This window comes from Pocillopora verrucosa, chromosome 7, assembly GCF_036669915.1.
Source record: "Pocillopora verrucosa isolate sample1 chromosome 7, ASM3666991v2, whole genome shotgun sequence".
Taxonomy (NCBI): Eukaryota; Metazoa; Cnidaria; class Anthozoa; order Scleractinia; family Pocilloporidae; genus Pocillopora; species Pocillopora verrucosa.
In genome coordinates this window covers 19,956,324-19,977,841 of record NC_089318.1, presented here as the reverse complement: position 1 = coordinate 19,977,841, position 21,518 = coordinate 19,956,324, and the positions used below count along the sequence as shown (strand labels likewise).

At 37.7% G+C, this 21,518-nt stretch overlaps 3 protein-coding genes across 4 annotated transcripts; 1 reads left to right on the top strand and 2 right to left on the bottom strand.

Moving 5' to 3' along the window:
• Nucleotides 1-681: 681 nt before the first annotated feature.
• On the bottom strand, nucleotides 682-10,124 carry LOC131789173 (leucine-rich repeat-containing protein 74B). Of its 2 annotated transcripts, none has more exons than XM_059106250.2 (13): nucleotides 9,991-10,124; nucleotides 9,724-9,901; nucleotides 8,079-8,251; nucleotides 7,377-7,484; nucleotides 5,893-6,036; nucleotides 5,698-5,779; nucleotides 4,675-4,760; nucleotides 4,464-4,579; nucleotides 4,048-4,126; nucleotides 2,938-3,033; nucleotides 2,278-2,502; nucleotides 1,591-1,676; nucleotides 682-821 (listed from the first exon to the last, which is right to left on the bottom strand). In XM_059106250.2, the coding sequence occupies exons 1-13, from the start codon at nucleotides 10,066-10,068 to the stop codon at nucleotides 797-799; spliced, it is 1,476 nt and encodes a 491-aa protein (XP_058962233.2). In that variant the 5' UTR covers nucleotides 10,069-10,124; the 3' UTR covers nucleotides 682-796. The 2 variants fall into 2 exon arrangements, with proteins under 2 accessions (XP_058962233.2, XP_058962232.2); XM_059106249.2 differs by lacking the exon at nucleotides 682-821 and adding an exon at nucleotides 903-1,110.
• Nucleotides 10,125-10,556: 432 nt separating this feature from the next.
• On the bottom strand, nucleotides 10,557-16,087 carry LOC131789179 (rRNA-processing protein FCF1 homolog). The gene is made up of 9 exons (XM_059106259.2): nucleotides 15,956-16,087; nucleotides 15,797-15,864; nucleotides 15,612-15,677; nucleotides 14,831-14,979; nucleotides 13,408-13,480; nucleotides 12,714-12,801; nucleotides 11,841-11,935; nucleotides 11,437-11,471; nucleotides 10,557-11,212 (listed from the first exon to the last, which is right to left on the bottom strand). The coding sequence occupies exons 1-9, from the start codon at nucleotides 15,956-15,958 to the stop codon at nucleotides 11,199-11,201; spliced, it is 591 nt and encodes a 196-aa protein (XP_058962242.1). The 5' UTR covers nucleotides 15,959-16,087; the 3' UTR covers nucleotides 10,557-11,198.
• Nucleotides 16,088-16,092: 5 nt separating this feature from the next.
• LOC131789178 (uncharacterized) lies at nucleotides 16,093-17,897 on the top strand. The gene is made up of 2 exons (XM_059106257.2): nucleotides 16,093-16,578; nucleotides 17,285-17,897. Exons 1-2 carry the CDS (start codon nucleotides 16,200-16,202, stop codon nucleotides 17,836-17,838), a joined length of 933 nt encoding a protein of 310 aa, XP_058962240.1. The 5' UTR covers nucleotides 16,093-16,199; the 3' UTR covers nucleotides 17,839-17,897.
• Nucleotides 17,898-21,518: the final 3,621 nt, after the last annotated feature.

The following is a 21,518-nucleotide window of genomic DNA, read 5'->3' as shown; positions in this document are numbered from 1 at the left end:
AACAAAAAGAAGACAGGGGTCTCTTTGCAAACGCCGTCATATTTATACAAGTCACTCTGGTGTTCACTGTTTTGAAACTCTAGAACAAAGATGTCGGCACGAGTCAGGAATATTAAATGTGTTTTTTGTAAACAGTTGCAATTGCCCTTCGGCGTGTTTTTGGAGCTTCCTAGCTGACCAAGAGCTATGTTAATGTCGTTGCTGCTAGACGTAGTGAACACTGTGTACCAACGGCGACTCATCTTTACGATGCCGATTTTATGTACCACTCTCCTGTTAAACAGTCTTTAGCTACTCTTGTGTGAGATATTGTCACACCGTCACTGGCCCTTTTTTTATGTGGTCATGCAGTTAATAAGGGGTTAATAAATACAATGAAGTTCTAGAAACGATGTCCGACTTGATTCCTCGGAAAAGACATGATCTACTAATAATCTGTCATGTTGTTCGGGGAATGCAGGCCAGTAGTTAGATCAAGCACGGCGTGCGTGACTCAGTTGATGGCCCTCCGACTGCACGCAATTCGCTTAGCTCCATGTTCCCCAAAACTAAACGTTCAAGCGACCACAAATGTTAGGGGCAGAGAACGTGCGTTAACGGAAATGGTGGTCATAAATGCCCAAAATAGATAATTCCAAAGCTCCTTTGTTCGTCAGTGGTGTTTAGTCCATAATTTTTTCGCTTGAATCTCTTACCGAAGTAAATTTAAGAGGTTCTTTTCCAGACACAGAGCTGACAAAAGTATTCAAGGGCAGAAGCCATAGCGAAGAACAACGTTCCCTACCGTCTTAGGAATCTAGTATCTGGAGGAAGGCCTCAAACTTTGGAATGAAAATTACGGAAAAGAAGTTTAATCATCAACCTTCTCATTTATTTGTTCATTTATTATTATAATTATTTCTTGTTTTTACCAACTACGGTAAGGGTATGTAATAATCTCGCTTAATCAACTAAATAGTTTTGCATTCCGCAAAGTCATAATCGATAAACAACATGATATCTAACTTTGTAATTAAGCTACATTAATCTGTGCTATTTTGACAAACTTGCACTTTCTATCGGCTCTCTAGCTCCTGTAGGCGTAATTCTTTATATCCTAGCCTCTTACTCCTGCAATGCGGGAAAGTAAAATATTGCAATTTTTATAGATTACATTCCCGCCACAGAGAGGTCACCTCTCTTCTTGATTCATGATATGATTACAGTCAACCACTTTCCCATGCAGGGAAACTTCAGTTATTAATTTGAATGAGTGATGATTTGTTATGCAATTGTTGTTAAGAGGGTATAGTCTTTCGATATTACTGCAAGATATGAAGCATCGTAAAATAGGTCCCTTGCTCATAAAAAGGCTTTTGCCAGTCAAAACGTAGCTTTGACCCATTGGAGGAGCCTATATAAAGGCACCTTAAAAAAGGGGAGTGGAACAGAAAATATTAGAGCCAGTCAGTCGGTATCAAGACTGACCTACTGACCTACTGAGGAGATGAACTCGTTAAACTTGAACAGCGGTTTTGAATTACCCACAACTGATTTTCAAGGACACGAAAAGCTGGTAGAATGTATTATAATGTGCCAAATTATACTCACGAGTAGTTTATAAAACTGCATTTCTCGGGGTCAAGCTGTGCGAGTAGTCGGGCGGTTTGCCACATTCCGAATTCAAAACCAGCCTTCTAGAAAGAGAGAATACAGATTCCACTTTCAGCCTAAATAAGGGCTGGAGAACGATGAGAGTAATTTTACAGCAAATTTACGCACGTGGCAGTGATAGAATAAAAGATAAATCAAAGAAGTGCTCATGGATTATCTCCGGTTCATCTCATAATTATCAAGTGCAGTCAAACCATCTCAAAACAGCTCTAAACTTGGTAACATTCATCCTGAGTAGTCTGCATCGATATAGGGACATACCCTATTTTTCGGAACAGACAAGGAGCAATTTTAATGCATCGAAGTAAGCTTTCAAAGCGTTGAAAATACGAGCTTAAGCTAATTACCCAGTAAAACTATCACGACATGTCATGACATGTTAGGAAAGGGTTTAAGAAGTCATAAATGCATAAAGAGGTTTCACATTGTGAGCCATTATGACAATCTGAAAAGCCAGTTAGCTTCTACAGTTTCGTACAGCGCTCGAAGTTTAAATGTTTGGTAACTTTTATATCGTGCACGTTAAAAAATGCTTCTCATGAACTAAAATAACAAAATGTTTCCGGTAATTTTACCACAGAAGTGTTAGCTCAATAATCAATCATCTTTTCCACGCTTGCTTACCTTCAGGCACTTGACAAAGTCAGTCCTCGTAATCTTGAAGGTGCTTTCCGAGTCAAACTGCTGGCAGATTTCAAGCCATTGATCCTGATTATTTAAGACAAAGGTTCTTACAACACTGAGAGGATCCTTGACACCAGGCCGTAAGTTTGCTATGATTCGAATATCAGGCTTCACTTCGCGAACCTCCGCCATAAGCTCATCGAACTCCTCATCGAGATATATGTCCTGAAAAAGACACAAGGAGTCGTAGTCTTCCTCAAACTATGACCCACTTTTTGGGTTTTTCCTTTCCACTATATTTCTAGAAACTACTTTCTTTCACATGAAAGGAACTTTTATAATATATTGGGGTTAAGGTGAGATACAAAGTATGTAAACTCTGTGAGCAAAGATTATTCCCAAGTGGAAATCAGAGTCGTTCTCATTAAACTAAGTCATCTATGATTAAGAAATGAATTCTTCAAATAGAAAGAGAAATCCAATTTTAAATTCTTATACTATTACTTTACGTGCTCTATATGCACACACTCACTTGTTATAAAATTTAAACCTCATAGTTCTCAGTCGTACGCGGTAAACAAACAATACTTCGCTATAATGGCGAATGTAGTAGCTTTCCACTTTTGGAATTTTTATTAAAAAATCTGAAACCTTGAGCACCTTAAAATGCAGCTCAGTCAAAGCACTGTCAGAATAATTTTTCGCAGCTGATGTTATAGCCATGGCGCCCGAAGCTCCGATGGGATTGCCACCAATCTGTAGGAAATAAATTGGGAAACAGAGAACTGACTTGTAAACGAGCCCTCCGGAATAAGCTGAGAGGTCTCCATTCTTGCTTTAGCTTTGCACGCTGCTAATTTCGGTTGAATACTTTTTGATATAATACTCCCATAAATTTTAATAAATACTTTTTAAGTTCAGGGCCAGTATTTTATGCTGTAAGGAACTATTATAGACAGGAACCATCAAAGAAGCATTTAAAATGTTATGTGGAAGATAGGACAATGGATCAAAGTCTGTCTTAAAGACCTTAAGCGACCAAAGGGCATGATCTTCAAAATTCTTTGGAGAGTGACAATTCATTTCCAGCTAGAAAATTAGACGATTATAAAATGCAAGTCTATAGGGGTACTGAAAAACCATAACGGTGAAGTTTGAAAGGCTAGCGTTTCTAGAGTTACTCCTTAGTGGGTGCGAAAGGATGCCCAATTTTAGATGGACGGCAGCCTCATCTTCAACTTTTTATGCTAGTTTTGTTTGGAGCCGCTTTTCGTTCTACCTTTCTCCCCGAGGGGAATGAAGAGGAAATTTATTCAAGTGATGGGCCCATGCACGAGGCTATTGGGGAGGTAAAGTTAAGTAAACGTAGATGACAGAAAACGACCTGGAACTGTCAAAAATAAAGTAACTAATTCAAGAAAAAGTTGACATCTGCTGGGGCGGATCTAAAATTGATTCGGATGGTTCTGCCGAACCCCTATACGTTTCAACACGTGCGGTTTCTGAGGAAAGAGTTGGCGGAAATAGTGGATGTTTGAAAGAGTCATAAACATAAATTGTGTTCAAAGGTAGGAAACAGCCCATAATTATACGTCAAAACGCTTGGAGATCACTTTTCCGAGGACTAGTTGTCAAAGTTTTCCCGGAGAGACATGTCCCTCGACCTTCTTGGATAGTCTGCTTTCAGCAGATGTTTATCCGAATCCCCCTTCAGTAAATCCTGGATCCGCCCAGATAAGTATGTAATTAATTTGAATTGAGGTAAATTACCTTTAATATCTCTACAGTGTTGTTTCCTTCCAGTCCCTTAGCAATGCACAAAGCACCTTGGTTTGTAATTCGGTTATTGCTAGTTAACGACAATAGTAGAACTGTCACAGAACGCATGTGAAACAGACATAAATGACTAAGACAAATGGCGCTCAGTTTCTTTCAATTGAGCCTTACTTTATATCTTTAAATTCATATTTTAAAAAAAAACTTGAAATTTCACAATTATGAGTCTAAAATTCTTATTTAACTTGATTATTATTGTATAAATACATTTCAACTAAGTGTAACAAGTTAAGTAAAAGTTGACAAGATTTTGATGCCTGGAGCTTCATTGCCAAACGATCCATTAAGTTCAATCTCAGTCGGCTCTTAATTTTCGTGAATCACTGGCTGTAAAGGTTACATTCACCTACCTGATGTCCAACTCAATCAGCGTATTATTCGCTCTTAATGCTTCACCCAAAGCAACAGCTCCATCATTGGAAAAACCATTATACGATAAATTCAATGTTTTTAGAGTGCAATTCGTCTGAAAAAAAGCCCATGACAGTACTAGTGAGTGCAAAATATTCATTTTCGTCTTCGTTCTCGTCAGTGTTGTTTTCGCCAAAAACTCATTCTTACCCGGAGCCCATTCGCGATTTCAACTGCGCCTTTACGTCGAATGTGGTTCCAACTTAAGTCGAGATATTCCATCGCGTCGTTAAAACCTAAAGGAAAAAGTGAAATATGCTTGAGGGGTAAGTAAAATCACAAGCTGTAAAGTTGAAATACTGCGCAATTACGGTTTCATTAGTATGACCCGACTAGGAGTAGTGCTACTCCACCCTTGATAGGATGTCAGTTCTGGCATCGAAAAGTTAGCCATTGCCTTTGGTTGGATTTCCCCCATCAATCAAATTTAAGATAAAAAAATCACTATTTAAGATATTTGAGAGAGAAATTATTTTCTTGACAAGCATGAGATCATTCCAAAACTAAAATCTCTTAGGTACAGTAATTTATATTTTTATAGAAGTCTTCTCTTTTTCTTTTTAAGTTTTCCACTAAGTCTTCTCCCTCTTTCGTTCTTGATTTATCGTTTATAACAAAAAAATTGATGCCATTATGTAAATATCATTGCATTGAAAATTAGCTAGGATTCTTGTATTAGACCTCATTGGGTTGTGAAGACTAGGCTGTCAAGATTAGCTTTGAACACAACAGAGTGACGGAGCCAGAATTTAAATACGCATAGTTTATTTTTTTGTCCCATAATCAGTCACTAAGAGTCAATTAGCCATTAGGCCACCATGTCATACGCTCAGTTGAGTACCGCGAGTATTCTTTTAAAAGCTGTATTACTGTGCTGATATAGATCTCACTCTATATCTATGTTGAAACAACTCACGATTTAGGATAAGAGAATACGAACAATCCTAAATATATCTCTGTTCATCGAAGTTACTAATTTTTTGCGACGTTTTGTCTAAGTCTATCAAGGCAATTTTTTCACCTAAAGGCGTTCTAGGTGAAATTAAAGAGAAGACTTCTTTGCTTTTTTTAGCCAATAAGGGAATATTATCAACCCTAAAGGAAAACAATATTATCGCAAGAAGTTGTTAGAAAAAAGTAAATATGGAATAGCTGTGTAACTGTGGTTCATACTTATTCCTAGACCCAGATTTTCCCCAGACCTCTCCGAGAACTTGTTGTGACTCAGGTTCATCCAGGCGACCTTGTCGTTTCCCTGGGATAAAAACAATGATTGAATTAAAACTGATGGTTCAATTACTGGCGAAAAGAAAGCCCGACTACTGCTATGCTTTTGGCAGGTCTTTTCAGCAGGTCTTTTCAGCTTACCTTGAAAGCGTCAAGCAAAGAAACAGTATCCTTGTCACTAAAACCGTTGTCTGATAGGTCAATTTTGAGTAAGCTGACGTTATTCTGTAGCATATCACTCATCGACATGCAGCCATGAGCACCAAGCTTGTTTGAAGATATATCCTTTAATTTGACATAAATGAATAGAAACATCAATCAGTCGTTTGATTAGTTAGCTAACTGATAATTAAATAAATCTCTAAATTAGTCAATCAATCAATTAATCAACCAGTAAACGGGTTTGTCAGTCAGTCAGTAAATCGCACGATCAGTTTCTGAGTCAATAAATCAATTAATCGATCAATCGGCAAATGGATAATATGAAGCTGACCCATCGAGAGAGTTGGGAGTAAATCACTTTAGTAATCACTTAATCAACTCAATCAACCAATAAGGAACATTTATACCGGGAGGTCTGGGTTCTAGCTCAGCGCCTTGAGGGGACAGCTGAACAAACATGGCGGCCACGTAAAAAAGTAGCGTCAAAACGTTGGGATCACCATGGTCAAGCGGTTTTGCCACTTGGCCTTCTGTAAAAAGAGCTTCCGATCACGCAACGCAAACGGGGAACCAATCAAGTTTTATCGCTTACTCCGGGACCCTGAAATAGAAGTTGCTTACACCAGAAATATTCGGGCTTCTGGTGGAAACTAACATTCCGGTCATATTTGCAAATAATGTTGGAGCCGTGAATGCAAAAATACACTCACTGATTTGCCTGACATTCCTGTTCCAGCCTTCCAAATAGTGATATTATTATTGACATAAATTGTCGGTGTAGAGAGTCTTTAAATACCGTGTTGAAGGGGGGGGGAGGAGGGTGAGGAAGTTTGTCTGACTGTGAGTGCAATAGAACGTTTCCTGTCAAGAATGAAGGAAATAAATCCTACAAAGAACTAAGAGAAGCGATATAAATGAGGAATATTAGCATATCTCTTAATGGCAGATGGGCTCGTTAAACAGACACATTCAGACAAGCTTTTAAGTGTGTGCATTGGGACAATGTTATACGCCAGATATCACGCATTTTTACCACTTAGGACACATTTTTAATACAAACATTTACTTTATTTTAGGTTCAATTTTGTCTAGACGCGGCATTTATGGATCTTTATTCGTTAGATTAATCAAAAAAGCCTTGTAATGTTCGCCGCTGTGCTAATACACAAAAGAAACATTTCGCATTCCCTTTTCGCCATTACAAATATCATTCGTAGAGCACCAGAATTGAAGGTTCAAGCTCCAGTTTTGCGGTCTGGCCTTGCCATTGTTTAAGCAGGCCTCATCTATAATTAAATGCTCCCCTATCCTCCATTTAACCAAAAAAGGAAATATAGAAAATGAAGGGAATAAAAAACACGCACTGATTGGATGAGGAGTAGAGCGAGACAGTTTTATTTTTTCAGTTCGATAACGTGAGCTAGGCCGATATCCTTATGCGATCACCCTCTCTATATACTTACCAGTTCTGTGATGTAGCAGTTTTCTTTGAGCATTGCTGCGATAGCCGCTCCACCCTCCCCTTCCAAGTAGTTTTCGTGGAGGTCCAAACTGGCTAAGGTTGTGTTGAGCTACATAAAAGGAACAGGCATGAAATGATCAGGAGTTATAATCGGCCAACCACCTGTATGAGTCCATTTCTCATTGTTATGAGGAAACACATACTGCAAAATCAGGATACAGACAGGACAGTGCGGCATCAGGTGAGTACAAATTATAACCGACCGTCACAGCCGAGTGAGGGGTTCCTGGTTATTATAGTCATCCAATTTTTAGCACATCCAAAACTATATACTGTGGCGATAAGTACCTTTGGGATTGCAGGCAATTTATTCTCTCAGAAACACAAAAAGTACTTTACGAAAGACGAATTTTTCTGTAACAGACAGATTGTTCTCTACCAGAGAGGGTAAATATCATGCATGCTATAGATTACCCTACTCAATGTATGCTAAGATTTTGAGCAAAAAGCCGTAAAAGGAGTTCATGAAATTCCCTTTTGGAACTGATAGATTTTCGTTTTAGAATTTAAGAGCATGTTTAAGAGCGCTGCGTGAAGAGGGTGTAATTCCAGCGACAAGCGATCGAACATCTTTGATAAGAAAAAAAAAAGCAAAGTTTTGAGATGAAGAAGCGCAAGAGTACGGTACGTTAAAATACTTTACCTCTAGAGCGAGTGCAAGGGCTTGTCCTCCTTTGGCTCCCAATAAACGATGCCTAAAATTGAGTCGTTTCTCTTGGATATTTTTCAGGAAAAAGGAAACAGGTGTTATATCCAAACACTTACAGGCAGCAAGGTAGACCTTTTTGCCGGTGGTATCGAACTTCTCTGATTGCTCTGTAAAGTTTCAAAAATACGTACCGTGTCAAATTTGAAAACACTGACCAGAGGTTGTTGTGCAGACTCACTGCAGGCCATGGAGGGGTTGATTATAGTCGGTCAAGGGCGATAAAATTTCCAACTATTACACGGAATTGATGTCTCGCCTTAGGGCTTTAAGGAATTAAATTTGGTGGCTGACGGCCGCTAAGGATTCTACATGCGATTGAAATGAACATTTACTGGAGTCAAAAAAGTCAAAACACAAGTACTTGCCGTTTAAGGTCTGATATCTCTTGAGGAAGAGTTTTTACGCAGCTTGCGTAAACAAAATCTTGATCTCTCTTTTTTTCTTTATTATTTGCTGTTTTTTTTTTTTTTTTTTTTCAGAGTAAGGTTCGGGAACTTTCATATCTACTGTTCGGAATACAGCGGAACACTCTAACCGAGTCTGTGTAATGCGCTCACTGGATAATTATCTATTTTGTGCCTGAAAAAACTGTAAGAGACAGCCGAAGATGGATTACACTTCAGCTGCTTCTTACATAAAGCTATATTTCTTTTCGGTTTCGCGGCTTTTTTAACTTTCTTTTTCCAGGATGACGTTAGGAAGGGAAAATAGGCCGCCAAAAAGAGCGTATGTTTACATCAAAATGGAGCAAATCGTTTTACGAAAAGCAAGTCATAACTTTTACAGAAGAGAAACTATTTCCTATCAAATAAAACCATTTACAGAGACTTTCTAAACCAGATCACTAAAGAAGATATTTTGCTAGTTGCGAATGTAGCATTATGCAAATTGGAGATTTTGCTAGAAAGCATAAATTTGAAAGGATTTGTTTTTTTAAACGAATCCTTAAATTAGGCGCAAGATTCGAGTGTTTACAAATGCAAATTAGTTTTGCATTTTCTCTCTTATTTGTCCGAGGTTTTCGTGATATTTGCCACCTCCAACGTAATTCTGCTTTAATGTAATTTTAGTGTGTATATCTTGTTTCTTCTCTCTCAAACAAATTAATTTGAAATGAGCGACGGGGAAATTTTTAATGACTGAAGAGGGACAAATTATTTCTTAAGCATGTTTAGAATATTTCTTCCAGTCAGAACCACCGTAATCAAAATTCAAATTGTGTTAAATTTAATGTTTTCTCGTCCAAAACATCCGGATTTTTTGTGATACTACCGCAAATGACTTTTTTTCGTTTCTTACTGACAACAGTGACCTTTCGTAATTTCTACTTTATGCAAATCAAATCCTTTCAAGTTCATTTGCCATCAATTTAAAATATTAAAAATCTGTTATTAAAAAGCTAAGAGAATCAAAACAGAAATTGAACCTCAATGTGAAACTTCTCCCCAATCAGAAATAATAAACAGACATACTGTTTACGCATGAGCTGTCAATTAAGAGAGCGAACTTATGATTAAAGAGCAGAGCCGATAAGACCTTCATCTTCATATCAAAATTGTGATTTTTTTTTTCCGGTTACCTTCCGTTTCGAGGTCTGTGTCGTAGTCACTGTCACTGGAAGCTATATCTGAGGCTTGCGAGGTCATTTGTTCATTTTCTGTTCCCATGAAAGTTCCGTGTTTTATGAAAAATCCATTATTGCCTTCGCTCGCCTCAACCGCTTCTTCATCTTCGTTTTCTTCTGTCAATACATCAGCCTGAATGAAAACGCAGCAATACACATGGATTTGAGTTAATAAAATTTCCCTCTAAAAATACGCTAAATTCAATTGCATTTAGGTTTAACCTTGATGCTAAATTGATCACTATCTTTAAAACTGTCAGTTGGAGACTCAGAAAATGCTTTTAATTCAGCTGCCGACATTTTTCCGCGTATACTTTTGTTGTTCTTTTGTCTTCGTGTCTCCTAAGAAGATGTGCTGTTCAAACTTGACATCTGCGCTGGACAGTTGGAGTTGCTATGGAAACGGAAAATCTCCAATCATGACGCTGCTCGGTGATCACGCGTGAAAAAGCGCGAGCTGTTTTGGCGCCAAATTCAAGCCTCGAGCACAAAAAGACAAATTTAATTATAAGTTCCGAAATATGGAGAAGAAAATGGGAACATATCGGTATGTCTTAATTTTTCACGGTCCTTTTCCAAATTCGGTTTCTTTTGATGACAAATATCAATAAAAGCAGTAAAACAAGAGCCACTTCTTTTGAATTAAAAAAGACCCTACCAAAATGCACGACTTATTGATGAACAAAAGTGCACTCAAAATGGAAATATAGTTTTCAAGGTATGATCTTTTTAATAACGGAAAAAAAAGGTTTTTGGGGGGTTTTAGATACACAGAATTATAATAGGACAAGTCCATTTTTTATTTCTTTCTCTTTAATCAAATTTACCTTTTAATGTTGTATTGTTTTTATTAGATCTTCAGCATCTCATATTCATTTCTACTTTTTTGCAATCTTTTTGCCAGAAAACTAAAGTTCTTTTAAAAACTAGTACTATCAACATTAATTAGGTCTTTTATTCAAATTTTACTTTCTTTGTTCAAAAGTAACCAACAACAATGGCTTTGTTTTACATCTGTACAGTCAATAAAGTGAGTTCTGAGATTGCTATAACTTCAGCTGGTCACAGAAGAAGTTAATTTAATGAATCTTTCACAAAAGAAAACATGCTAAGTCACCAATAACCATTTCAATTTCATTCGCTACCAATAGGGTGCCATGAATATTCACGAAAAGAGAGATTAAAGATAACCAGACTCTTCCAAAGTTTATGGTTCACGATTCTTTAAGATAAACTTAACGTTCTCCAATATTTTTTATAGCTGGTTGAACATAGCAGACATGTAGGTGACTGTCCTTTACTCTATTCCTTCACGCATAGCTTCACATCGTCAGAATGCGCACATCTTCTGACTTGTAATTCCGACACGTCTTTCGAAGAGGTGACATCTCGTAGACCACACGAGAATGTTCTCAAAACACCCTGTCTGCCTATACTCTTGGTGCTGAAATGGAGGAAGAAAATGTTGATGAGCTCCAGCCTAACAAACTATCTTTCCTGTGCCCTAATTACAAATAAGTTCTTAAGAATTTCAACGTGAATAATCCCTTTCAAATTGATCAGAGGGCAGAGCTCCCAAGTTACATATTTTGTAAAACGTTCAACCTATCACATTTGGTAAGAGACACCTAGGGACAGCATTAAAGGATCATAAGAAACAAATGTTACCTCCATATGCATCAGGCATTCTTTCAATTGTGTACCTAAAATTGAACAAAATTAGATTAAATCTCACTATTAGAGGAGCTATGACACTAACTCTCCACGTACTGTGCAAACGCTTCCCATATATTTTCTATCTTTGTTACAACCCTCCCCTCATTTTTTTAAACTTACATGTGAATGTTGGTTTTTAAGATAAAATAACATACAGGCACAATATGCACAAGATGTCCAAATGAGCATGATGCAAGCACATTCATCTTACAATCTAAAAGCTGCAAACTCTCCAACTTTCTCTCCCCCATAGGTTAGCATTCTGCAATCTTCTATCACAAGGCATTTATAGCATGTACAAGAAGTACAAAGAAAAATTACACGCAATTAATATTCAAAAAAACAATTTGACTAACTTGTGTTGAGAAATGTACATGATGGGGACTCCTGGAACCTTACGTATCCTTCTTTTCAGATCTCTGTCACATGTGGCCACAATATAACACTTGTGCTAAAAAAAATTTTGATGTAACGGAATGGGCAATTTACGTTAAGTATCCTCCAGCAAATTAATGTGAAATTATAGTAGACCTAATCAAGTCTTTCCTCAATAATCCTATCATACCAGTAATTATATCATGTTTCAAAAGATACTAAATACACATGCTCTGAGAGAAATTGATATAAATTGAGTGCAGGCTTGTTTTAAAATTTCAGTTACAAGCATAAAACTGAAATAAAGGAGCTTGAAATAAGGCACTTTACTTCTGTGAGTAATCAAAAAGGAATTTCTCCACAGGTTTGCATTATATTTAAATGTATTGGCAAGAAAGATTCAACTAACTATCAGAATGAAAATTTCCAAGACAGGGCAGAGGATTGATATTTACAATGCACATGTACATCTTGGTAGACAAAAGGTTAAATCATTGTCTAAATGTACACCCTGTACAAACAATCAAGGAACCTTAGACAAACTTCATTTAGGCTAATACATGATGCAAATACATGATATCCAGCAAGTACATATTAACTTGAAAATGATGGTTCTCCATGGTAATTCAGTGATGCAAAAGGAATCATTGTATTCATAACCCAGTGCAAATCATCATTATTACCAACATTGACTTTAACTTTCCAAAATGACATCCTAAGATGGTCAAGTCTTTGCCACAGGAAGTATCAACAGAAGACCAAAAACGACCTTTTCATAAGCAATACAGCCTTGAAAAAGAAAACAAGTCCAAGATATGTTGAAATTAAAACAAAAAAGGAATGAGTAACCTTACCTGTTGTATTCTGTTTACTATGCAGTTATCAGCATAAGTTCCTTTGTGCATACAAGGCAAGCGTTCAAAACGAGGATCCTTGGCCATTCTGGGGAAAACAAAAGTCATTTTTTGTTTTAGTTGCCTGGATAGAAGCACAAATAATATTCTTATAATTGCCAGGGTAAAGACACGTATACATGTATGGCACATACTATTTGGTATTACATATTGTTTTCTTTGAAACTGTTGGCATCTTTGCACAACAGATGTGACAACTTTTCATATATCACTTTTTTTTCTTCCTGGAATTGGAATTACAGATGGAACTTTGGAATAGAATTCTGGGTGCTGTTGTTGGAATGAGTTGTTCCTTGAATTTATTTTTTAAAATAAAAAGCTTAAGAGTTACAGAAAGAATACAACAGTGTGCATGAGACCACTAAACTATGGGCAATCCCCTTTTTGGCAGAGTCTGTCACACAAGTGATAAAAACAAATCAGCAAGAAAAATTTGATCTTGGCACAACACACAGGACTAATCTTTGTGCACCTCACACCCAGAGTTCCGAACAGCCCACTTACATCCATTTTTGTTGTCTTTCACTGAGTCTTTTTTCGACTCGTGCATATGATATTGCTGAAAAGGGGGAGATTACTCATGGATTATGAAACAACAACATTCACGTAGATGTCAGAAACAATGTAACTTTACCTAAGTGCCACTCTATACTTTGGACCCAGTTTTTCTAACTCTGCCATTACACAGTCAGTAATGCATGGAACACCTGAATAAAATTTAAAAAATATGATCTATATCATAACATTCCAATATGCTGTGAGGGATAATGTACAAAGTCAAATGAATGGTGGATATACATGTACAGTGTTTCTCTCTGACACAATTGAACAGGTATGATATAAGAGCATGTTACTTACAATCAAAGAGGAAAATGAGATACATTTGAAAACTGCACATGTACAAGTACATCAATCAATTCAGTGATGCAAAGGAATCGTTGACTCATAACCCAGTGCAAATCATCATCATTGTCCTTATACAATGTACAGCCACACACGTTTTGTAAGTTCATTTTATAGTATGGAATTTCATTTTTTTCCCTTCATGTCCAGCTTACAAACCTTTTGTTACATGCATATAGCTTCCAAAATTTGCAGAACTCTTCTTTACCAAAATCAAACAATGATGAAAATTGAAATATAAAAGCAGTAAAGCTGTATTAACAAATTTAGACTGTCTTCTAACACACAGCATTTGCTTTGACTGAAACCTGACAAAAAATGAAATCTCTGCTGAAAGCTAGAGACTCCAAGCTGCTAATAGCAGAATCCAAGAAAAGGAACCAATATAGCTGTGGTTGCTACCCATCCTTTTCACTTTTCAACCCTTTCAAACTGATGCTAGAAGTTGATTGCCTTCACCAACTGTGATCTTGATCTATATTTTCTATTATTATATACTCAACAAAATATCGCGTTTCTGATTGGTCAATGATGAATGCATAAATAGGTTATAGAGTGCAATAGAGGTTATAGAGTGCAATACGGAGAAGTTGCCATGGAAACACCGGGGAAGCGCCAAATTTGAACACCAAATTATAAACAAAAATGGCTGACAGCCGGTTTGCTTTGTCAAACCAAAACATCGTTGAGCAACTTAAAGAAAATGCGAAAAACAAAAACACGTTGAAAGCTACACAGACCTGGTTAAATGTCTGGCAAACATGGGCGACTCAACGAAAAGTAAACCCAAAAATGGAAGAATACGAGCACAAACAACTCGATAAAATGTTGGAGTAATTTTGTCGAGAATTTAATAAATAAAAAATCATATGAACCTGCTCGTGCATTTCGTGATTTATGGTCACTCGTGATGTTTTGAAAGTTCTCAAATTGCACTCGCCTACGGCTCGTGCAATTTTGAGAACTTTCAAAACATCACTCGTGCCCATAAATCACGAAATGCACTCGCGTTCATACGATTTCCTATACTTAATTTTGCTTCTAGAGTAGAGGGACTATAGTGTTGTTTTTTTTTTTGTTTTTTTTCATGGAAAAGAAAACATTGTTCCTTTTCTATTGTTCCCATTCAAGGAATGAAGGGACTGTTGACTTACATTTTGCATATAGACAATCCATCATAGACTTCACAATCTCCAGTTTATTCTTTATGGAGAAGTTAATAAAATTAGTGTCCACCAGTATATAATATGGAGGCCCAAGTTGAGTGTTGTATTGAAAGAACAAGGCAGATGATGATTGTTCCCTGTCACAGAAAGGAAGAAAAAAAACCTACTGTAAATTGCATTCTACTAATTGATTGATCCATATCAATGTTCATGAAATGGTACAAGAGGGATTGGCATTTAATTTATCCCTAAAAGATCACCCCTGAATCACACCTTCAGGTTCATGAGAATAACTGAAACTATCACCAATGATACAAAATTCTTCTTATTAGCACCTTAGAAAATGTATAAAAAAACAGTATGGAGAATATGCATACTGATATTTGGGTGTAAAGGGTCAACAAACAAATCAAAGATTAAAGTATAATTATAAGAAACTAATACCTAGACCCTATAGCTATATGTAAAGCAGTCCTTAAAGAGATTGCTATTGGGAACAGTGACTGACTTTTTGACTACGGTAAATCATACGGTGACGAGCAGTTCATGTCAAGGTTAGTGTTGTTCAGACAAAACAACCAACTGAACAGCTGTTTGAATGAAGATTCTGACGATGTCATCCACTCGACCAACTATGTCTAAAAATCAGTCTCTGTCAATGACCACAGTTTCTCTCAGGACTTCCCTCGAACAAGAAAGCAAACTTTAAGACTGAATGTAACCCCTGAGTTCAAACCGACCATTTACTTCTGATATATAATCTACATACACGTGGCGAGTTTGCTCGTCTTCTTTCTTCTTCCTTTTCGCTTCTTCTTTTTCTTGATTTTCTTTTCTAGGACAAAAATGATATCAAATCCAAGTTAGCCATGAGTAGATACTCAGCACAGAAACTGTAAGCACAGATATCGTCCCATAAAACAGAGTTGAAACACACATGGTGTAGATAATTACATTCTCATATCCTTCGGTGAAATCATTCGTTTCACTGCAGCAAACTTCTTCGTCTTCTTCATTTTACCCTGATGTAAAAAAGATCACATCAGAACAGAAATTTTCAAGAATTTATGCAAAAAAGCCAACGATCCACGCCACGGACACGGTTTACTTTACCATGTTGAGGTTGAAGGAAGAGGTTTCTGCTCAAAATGGCCACCAACGTCCGTGCGACTCGCTTCTTGGAAGTCCTGGGTCTAATAAGCTAACCAGCTGATCAAAATGCATGGAACGCCTGGTTGATTAGGACGTCTTCGATTGCACAGGCAAGAAGAGATAAGATGCAACTAAGAAGCATATATGGTATATAAATACAAAAACTGCATCAGCTATAAACAGAACTCATCATCATCGTATCGACATGGCCTCAAAGCGGGCAGGTGGAGTTATTTTTGACCACAAGGCATGGCTTTCAGAATTCCGATCTTCCAAAAATTTCAGAGAACTTAGATCGGAAATAATGCAACAAACCCTCAAAGCATGTGAAAGCTTCAAATACACTTTGGAAGACGGCTCCGAGGTCGTTTTTTCAAATTACGAAAGTGTCTCGAGAGATGCAAGAGAAACTACGCTTTACACTGATGAAGAACCCCCAGGAAGACATGTAAAGGGAGATGAGGATAGTTGTTTTAAAACCGAGGTTATAGTCGTCAATGCAGATTGTCTCGAGGAAGCCATTCGCTTGAAGAATAAGGGATTTAACCCAGCTGTCCTGAACATGGCTTCACCAAAAAGACCGGGTGAGTGGAAAAATTACTTCTAGGTCAAGTGTGGTAATGGTTATGTTTAAGATATATATCAGCTATCGAAATACATTGAATTGACGAATAATCCCTTGACCAGTTTTGTATCAATTGGATACAAATTCTGATTTCCGTTAGCAAACATTGATTTATCAACAGATTGATCCATGAATGGTAAGATACTCACCCCTGTCATTCACACTTTAGAGTACAGCACTTACCCCCTCTCCACACACAATCATAGTTTTTTTCACAATCTGTCTCCCTCTGTCAAGAGTCGGGGGAGGTTTCTTGAAACTTAGCAGGTAATTTAGTGTTAACAACTGGGTTGAAAACGTAAATTAGCCATCGTAAAGGGTAAAAAAGCTGACGTTTCAAGCGTTAGCCCTTCGTCAGAGCGATTCATCAGGGTTGGCAAGAAATTTATATCCTTCAGCCCTTCCCTTCGTCAGAGCAATTCTAATCGCTCTGACGAAGGGCTAACGCTCGAAACGTCAGCTTTTTTACCCATTGCGGTCGCTTATTTACGTTTGCAACCCAGTTGTTACTCTCCCACCGACGCAGCACCACAGTTTCTATAGAAACTTACCCCTTTATTCTTGAAACTTAACCTAGTAAATGTATTTTTTATCCTACACACATGTAGGTGCATCACTATATTTACATAGCCTTTCTTATTCTCTTTGTTTGTTTGCATCTTTAGGGGGAGGTTACTTATCAGGAGCAGGCGCACAGGAGGAGAACTTGTTCCGTCGTACAAATTATGTGCAACATTTAGCAGACCCAGAAAAAAAATTTGATCCTACAAGAGAGTGGAAATACAGAATTCCAGAGTTCTCATGCATCTACTCAAAAAATGTGTTCATCATAAGAGCATCTGAAGCTGAAGGATATAAATTTCTTGCCAACCCTGTTCCAATGTCCTTTTTGGCCCTACCAGCATACCCCAATCCCACCTTAACAAGAGACAAGAAGAAACTCATTCCATTGATTGCTGAGAACACAAAACAGAAGATACGTTGCTTGTTGTCAGCTGGTCTGTATTATGGTCATGACTCACTGGTTCTCTCAGCTCTTGGCTGTGGAGCATTTAGAAATCCTGCAAGTCACATGGCCCAGCTTTTCAAGGATGTATTGTCCGAAGGCAGATTTGCCAATAGATATAAGCACATTTCTTTTGCCATCCTTGATGATCATAATGCAAGGGGGGATGGGAATTTCAAGCCCTTTCTTGAGGTATTTGCTGACTGCACATAAAAGTCACATCAATTATTTAGAAGATCAAGTCTGAATAATTACTATGACTTTGCAGTTTACATTTTAGCTTCAAAACATTAGTGACCCTCCACGGGAAAACGGACACTAACGCTTTTCCGTTTAAGCTGCAAAACCGTTTACTATCCGTTTATATCCGTTTAAACGGTTCATGAAAGCGTTTAAACGGTTTGCTTATCCGTTTAAAAAAATTTGCATCCGTTTAACGCTTTAGCTAAAACGTTTAAGCGGTTTGCTCATCCGTTTAAAAAAATTTGCATCCGTTTAACGCTTTTGCCAAAACGTTTAAGCGGTTTGCTCATCCGTTTAAAAAAATTTGCATCCGTTTAAAAAAATTTGCATCCGTTCGACGCTCTAGCAAAAACATTTAAACGGTTTGCTTACCCGTTTAAAAAAAAAAGCTATCCGTTTAAAGTTCCACGGAAAGCTTTGGACTGTTTGCTTATCATTCTGTAATAGGCAGTTCGAAGTATCAATCTTACGTTCGCTCGATACTCGCCGGTTCTTGAAATACAGAAAGACCGTATCTTATTTTGGTTTTATCTTTTGCGTGATCATAGTAAGCGAGTTTCCGTCGCATCCTTTGACAAACAAGTTAAATCGGCTACTCTCTTTCTGTTTATATCATCTTGATTCATCATTCTTGGTTTTATTGACAATCATTTTAACGGCCCCGCTTGGTGCGTGACACCGATTCGACCTTTTATTTGCAATGGAACTTCATTGCGTTATTTGACCTTGAAAGGTCTCGGCTTCAGACAAGGTGGCGGCATTGCATATGCAAATTTGTTTCGCGAAACTTCCGAACAGGAAGAAATGAAGAATAAACAAAGGAGAAGATTATGAGTTTCTCGCGGTAGCCGTTCAGGATATTCGGCAGCGAAACTATTCTCAGTAAATTGCGCTTATTTCATGAATGTCACACGAAAGCGGCAGTAATTAACCCAGAAATAAAATGCGCAAGTATATGCTAGTTATTACTTTTCAAATTATCATGCTCAATATTTTCGCTTTAAAGGATAAATATCCGTTGTCACTCTGAAAGTTTTTCCGCAGAAGATCTCGCCGGCTCAACCACAGCCGTTAAGCATTAATTTTAAGCTCATCGTTTGTCGATTTTGGTCAACCGTTTCTCGGTTTAAGCCATCCGTTTTGGGTCCTTACAAAGTGCGAGGCAGCGAGGCGTGCGAGGCACCGTGCGAGGCACCGTGCGAGGCATGCGAGGCATGCGAGGCACACAAAAAATAAAAAAAATTTTAAAAAATTTATATAAAAATTTTAAAAAATTTATATAAAAATATAAAAAAATATATAAAATATCAAAAAATGCCGAGATAGTTTGGTTGGTTGGTTTTTTTTAACACGAAAAAAGAATTAGTCTCGATGGGGTTCGAACCAACGACCTCCCGATCACCGGCCAAACGCCTGATCCACTTGAGCTACGAAAACAATTTAATTAAAATTGTGATAAACTTGTTATTTATTTGTGTTATCCGATATCGAAATGGCACAGGACGATTACAACATCAACGTAAAAGACACTCACAGGGCTGACAAGAAACGAAAATCTCAAAAAAAGAAGAGTAAAGAAAAAGGAGCTGCCAAAAAGAAATTGAAGTTTTTTGAAAAAAAAGTACAGGATGTAAACATAGATGTTGTTAAATGTGACGTAAGCATGTCAAAGTTTTGCTTCACACTACTTGACACCATGGGATACATCCAAGAGGTCACCATCACCAAGGATGCGGTTTCCTGTACGGGACCGTCATGTAGCGGGTTTTGCTCTCATTCAACTTGGTGCTTGCACAAAATTTTTCATTTTTCGAAAGACTTTACCTTTACGTGCACCTCCGCCAATGTTATTTACTGCATAACTTGCACTTATTGCAATAAGTTATACATCGGCGAAACAGGAAGACGACTGGGTGACCGATTCCGAGAACACCTTCGCGATGTGGAAAGAAATGACAAGGACGCATCCAAACCAGTCGCTAGACACTTTAATCTTCCCTATCATTCTAAACAGCATATGGCAGTTTGCGGCCTTTCCTTACATCTAGGCAGTTCGGAAAGCCGTAAAACACTAGAACAAAAATTTATATTCCAAATCGGCACCCTTAAACCCCACGGAATCAACGAGCGCTTTTCATTCAACTAATTTATTCCTGTTTTCTCGTCACCACATTCCCACCAATGGCGTAGCTCCACTTCCTACATATAAATCCACACACAACCCACAATTCCTCTAATCGCTCTGACGAAGGGCTAACGCTCGAAACGTCAGCTTTTTTACCCTTTACGGTGGCTAATTTACGTTTTCAACCCAGTTGTTAACACTAAATTACCTGCTATACTCTCCCAGCGACGCAGCACCACAGTTTCTTTAGAAACTTACCCCTTTATTCATTTGAATTAAATAAAGGCCGATGTGTGTGACTAGAATTGATTTATTGATAAACCCCCACGGAAGAGGTCTTTTTGACTCTTGACCCCCTTTAGAACCTGGGGGGCTGGACTCCCACATGTGTTCGGCCAGGGGTGCTTGTCGAGAAACAAGAATTTGACACCTAAAAGTTACAAAAGTGGGTGTGGGCTAAGCAATAAACAATAAAGCGAGATAGAATTATGTAAGATAAACCATATTAAATAGATTTAGCCAAGCCTGAAAGCAGAGCTCCGAATTTTTAGCTTTGTTCTAATAATTTGGGAAATACTTGAGCCCGCGATCCAATAAAATTCAGTGGTGAACTTTAAAAAACACATAACCTCGATGAGTTCTACACTTGAGCCCACGATATGGTCATGTGTAAAAGTTAAGGAAATTGCGATGCCTCGCACGCCTCGCATGGTGCCTCGCACGCCTCGCTGCCTCGCATGTTAATAAAACTCATCCGTTTTTGGACTTTGGTCAACTGTTTAACGTTTCGGGCTGACCGTTTTTATTTTTGGTCAACCGTTTAACAGTGTGAGCCATCCGTTTTTGAACTTTGGTCAACCGTTTAACGTTTCGTGCTATCCGTTTTTATTTCTGGTCAACCGTTTGAAGGCCAAAGCTATCCGTTTTTGGACTTTGGTCAACCGTTTAAACTTTTTGCCATCCGTTTAAGCGGTTATGGCATCCGTTTAAACGCTCGAGTTAACCGTTTACTATCCGTTTACAATCGTTTTTCGAGACCGTTTAACGGAAAAGCGTTAGTGTCCGTTTTCCCGTGGAGGAGTAATTTACTATTGGCAAATTTAAAATTTCAAGTCCCTGGCTCAGAAATTTGGCTCGAAATCTTAAATTCCAAATCATCTCAATTATTGTTATTCTTTAAACACAATGGAGACAGAATTTTATGAAAATAATTTTTTTTACTGGTACTCTTCAAACATTTTTTTGATGAAATACAGGTTTTATAACTGTTGCCTATTCCAGAAGTCAGCTTCTGAGGATGAGAAACAGTTGGGAAACTAAGAGGAAAAATGAGGGGACACTAAGGACAGGAAAGGAAGGACCTCCTTATCTTTCCTCCTAAATGTCATTCTAAGAGCCTTGTTAAGGCTAATTCAAACAGTTCTTGTGGATTCTTGACCACCTGTAGCTACCCATTTTTAGAGTTAGTCAAGATAAGAAAATGAACAGATAAATTATGAAACTTAAACTCAACAATTACACCAGA

Bases quoted from the DNA above. Each gene is read 5' to 3' on its own strand.
- LOC131789173 (XM_059106249.2), bottom strand. From the start codon at position 10,068: ATGTCGGCAGCTGAATTAAAAGCATTTTCTGAGTCTCCAACTGACAGT. The intron at 4,761-5,697 runs GTATGAACCACA...TTTTTCCTTTAG, and splicing joins AAATCTGGGTCTAGGAATAA to GTTTTAACGACGCGATGGAA. The intron at 1,111-1,590 runs GTGAGTATAATT...CCCGCATTGCAG, and splicing joins TGCAGTTTTATAAACTACTC to GAGTAAGAGGCTAGGATATA.
- LOC131789179 (XM_059106259.2), bottom strand. The intron at 12,802-13,407 runs GTAAAGTTACAT...TGTTTTCCCCAG, and splicing joins AAGTATAGAGTGGCACTTAG to AATGGCCAAGGATCCTCGTT. The intron at 11,472-11,840 runs GTTAGTCAAATT...GTTCAATTTTAG, and splicing joins ATGTACATTTCTCAACACAA to GTACACAATTGAAAGAATGC.
- LOC131789178 (XM_059106257.2), top strand. From the start codon at position 16,200: ATGGCCTCAAAGCGGGCAGGTGGAGTTATTTTTGACCACAAGGCATGG. The intron at 16,579-17,284 runs GTGAGTGGAAAA...TTGCATCTTTAG, and splicing joins GGCTTCACCAAAAAGACCGG to GGGGAGGTTACTTATCAGGA.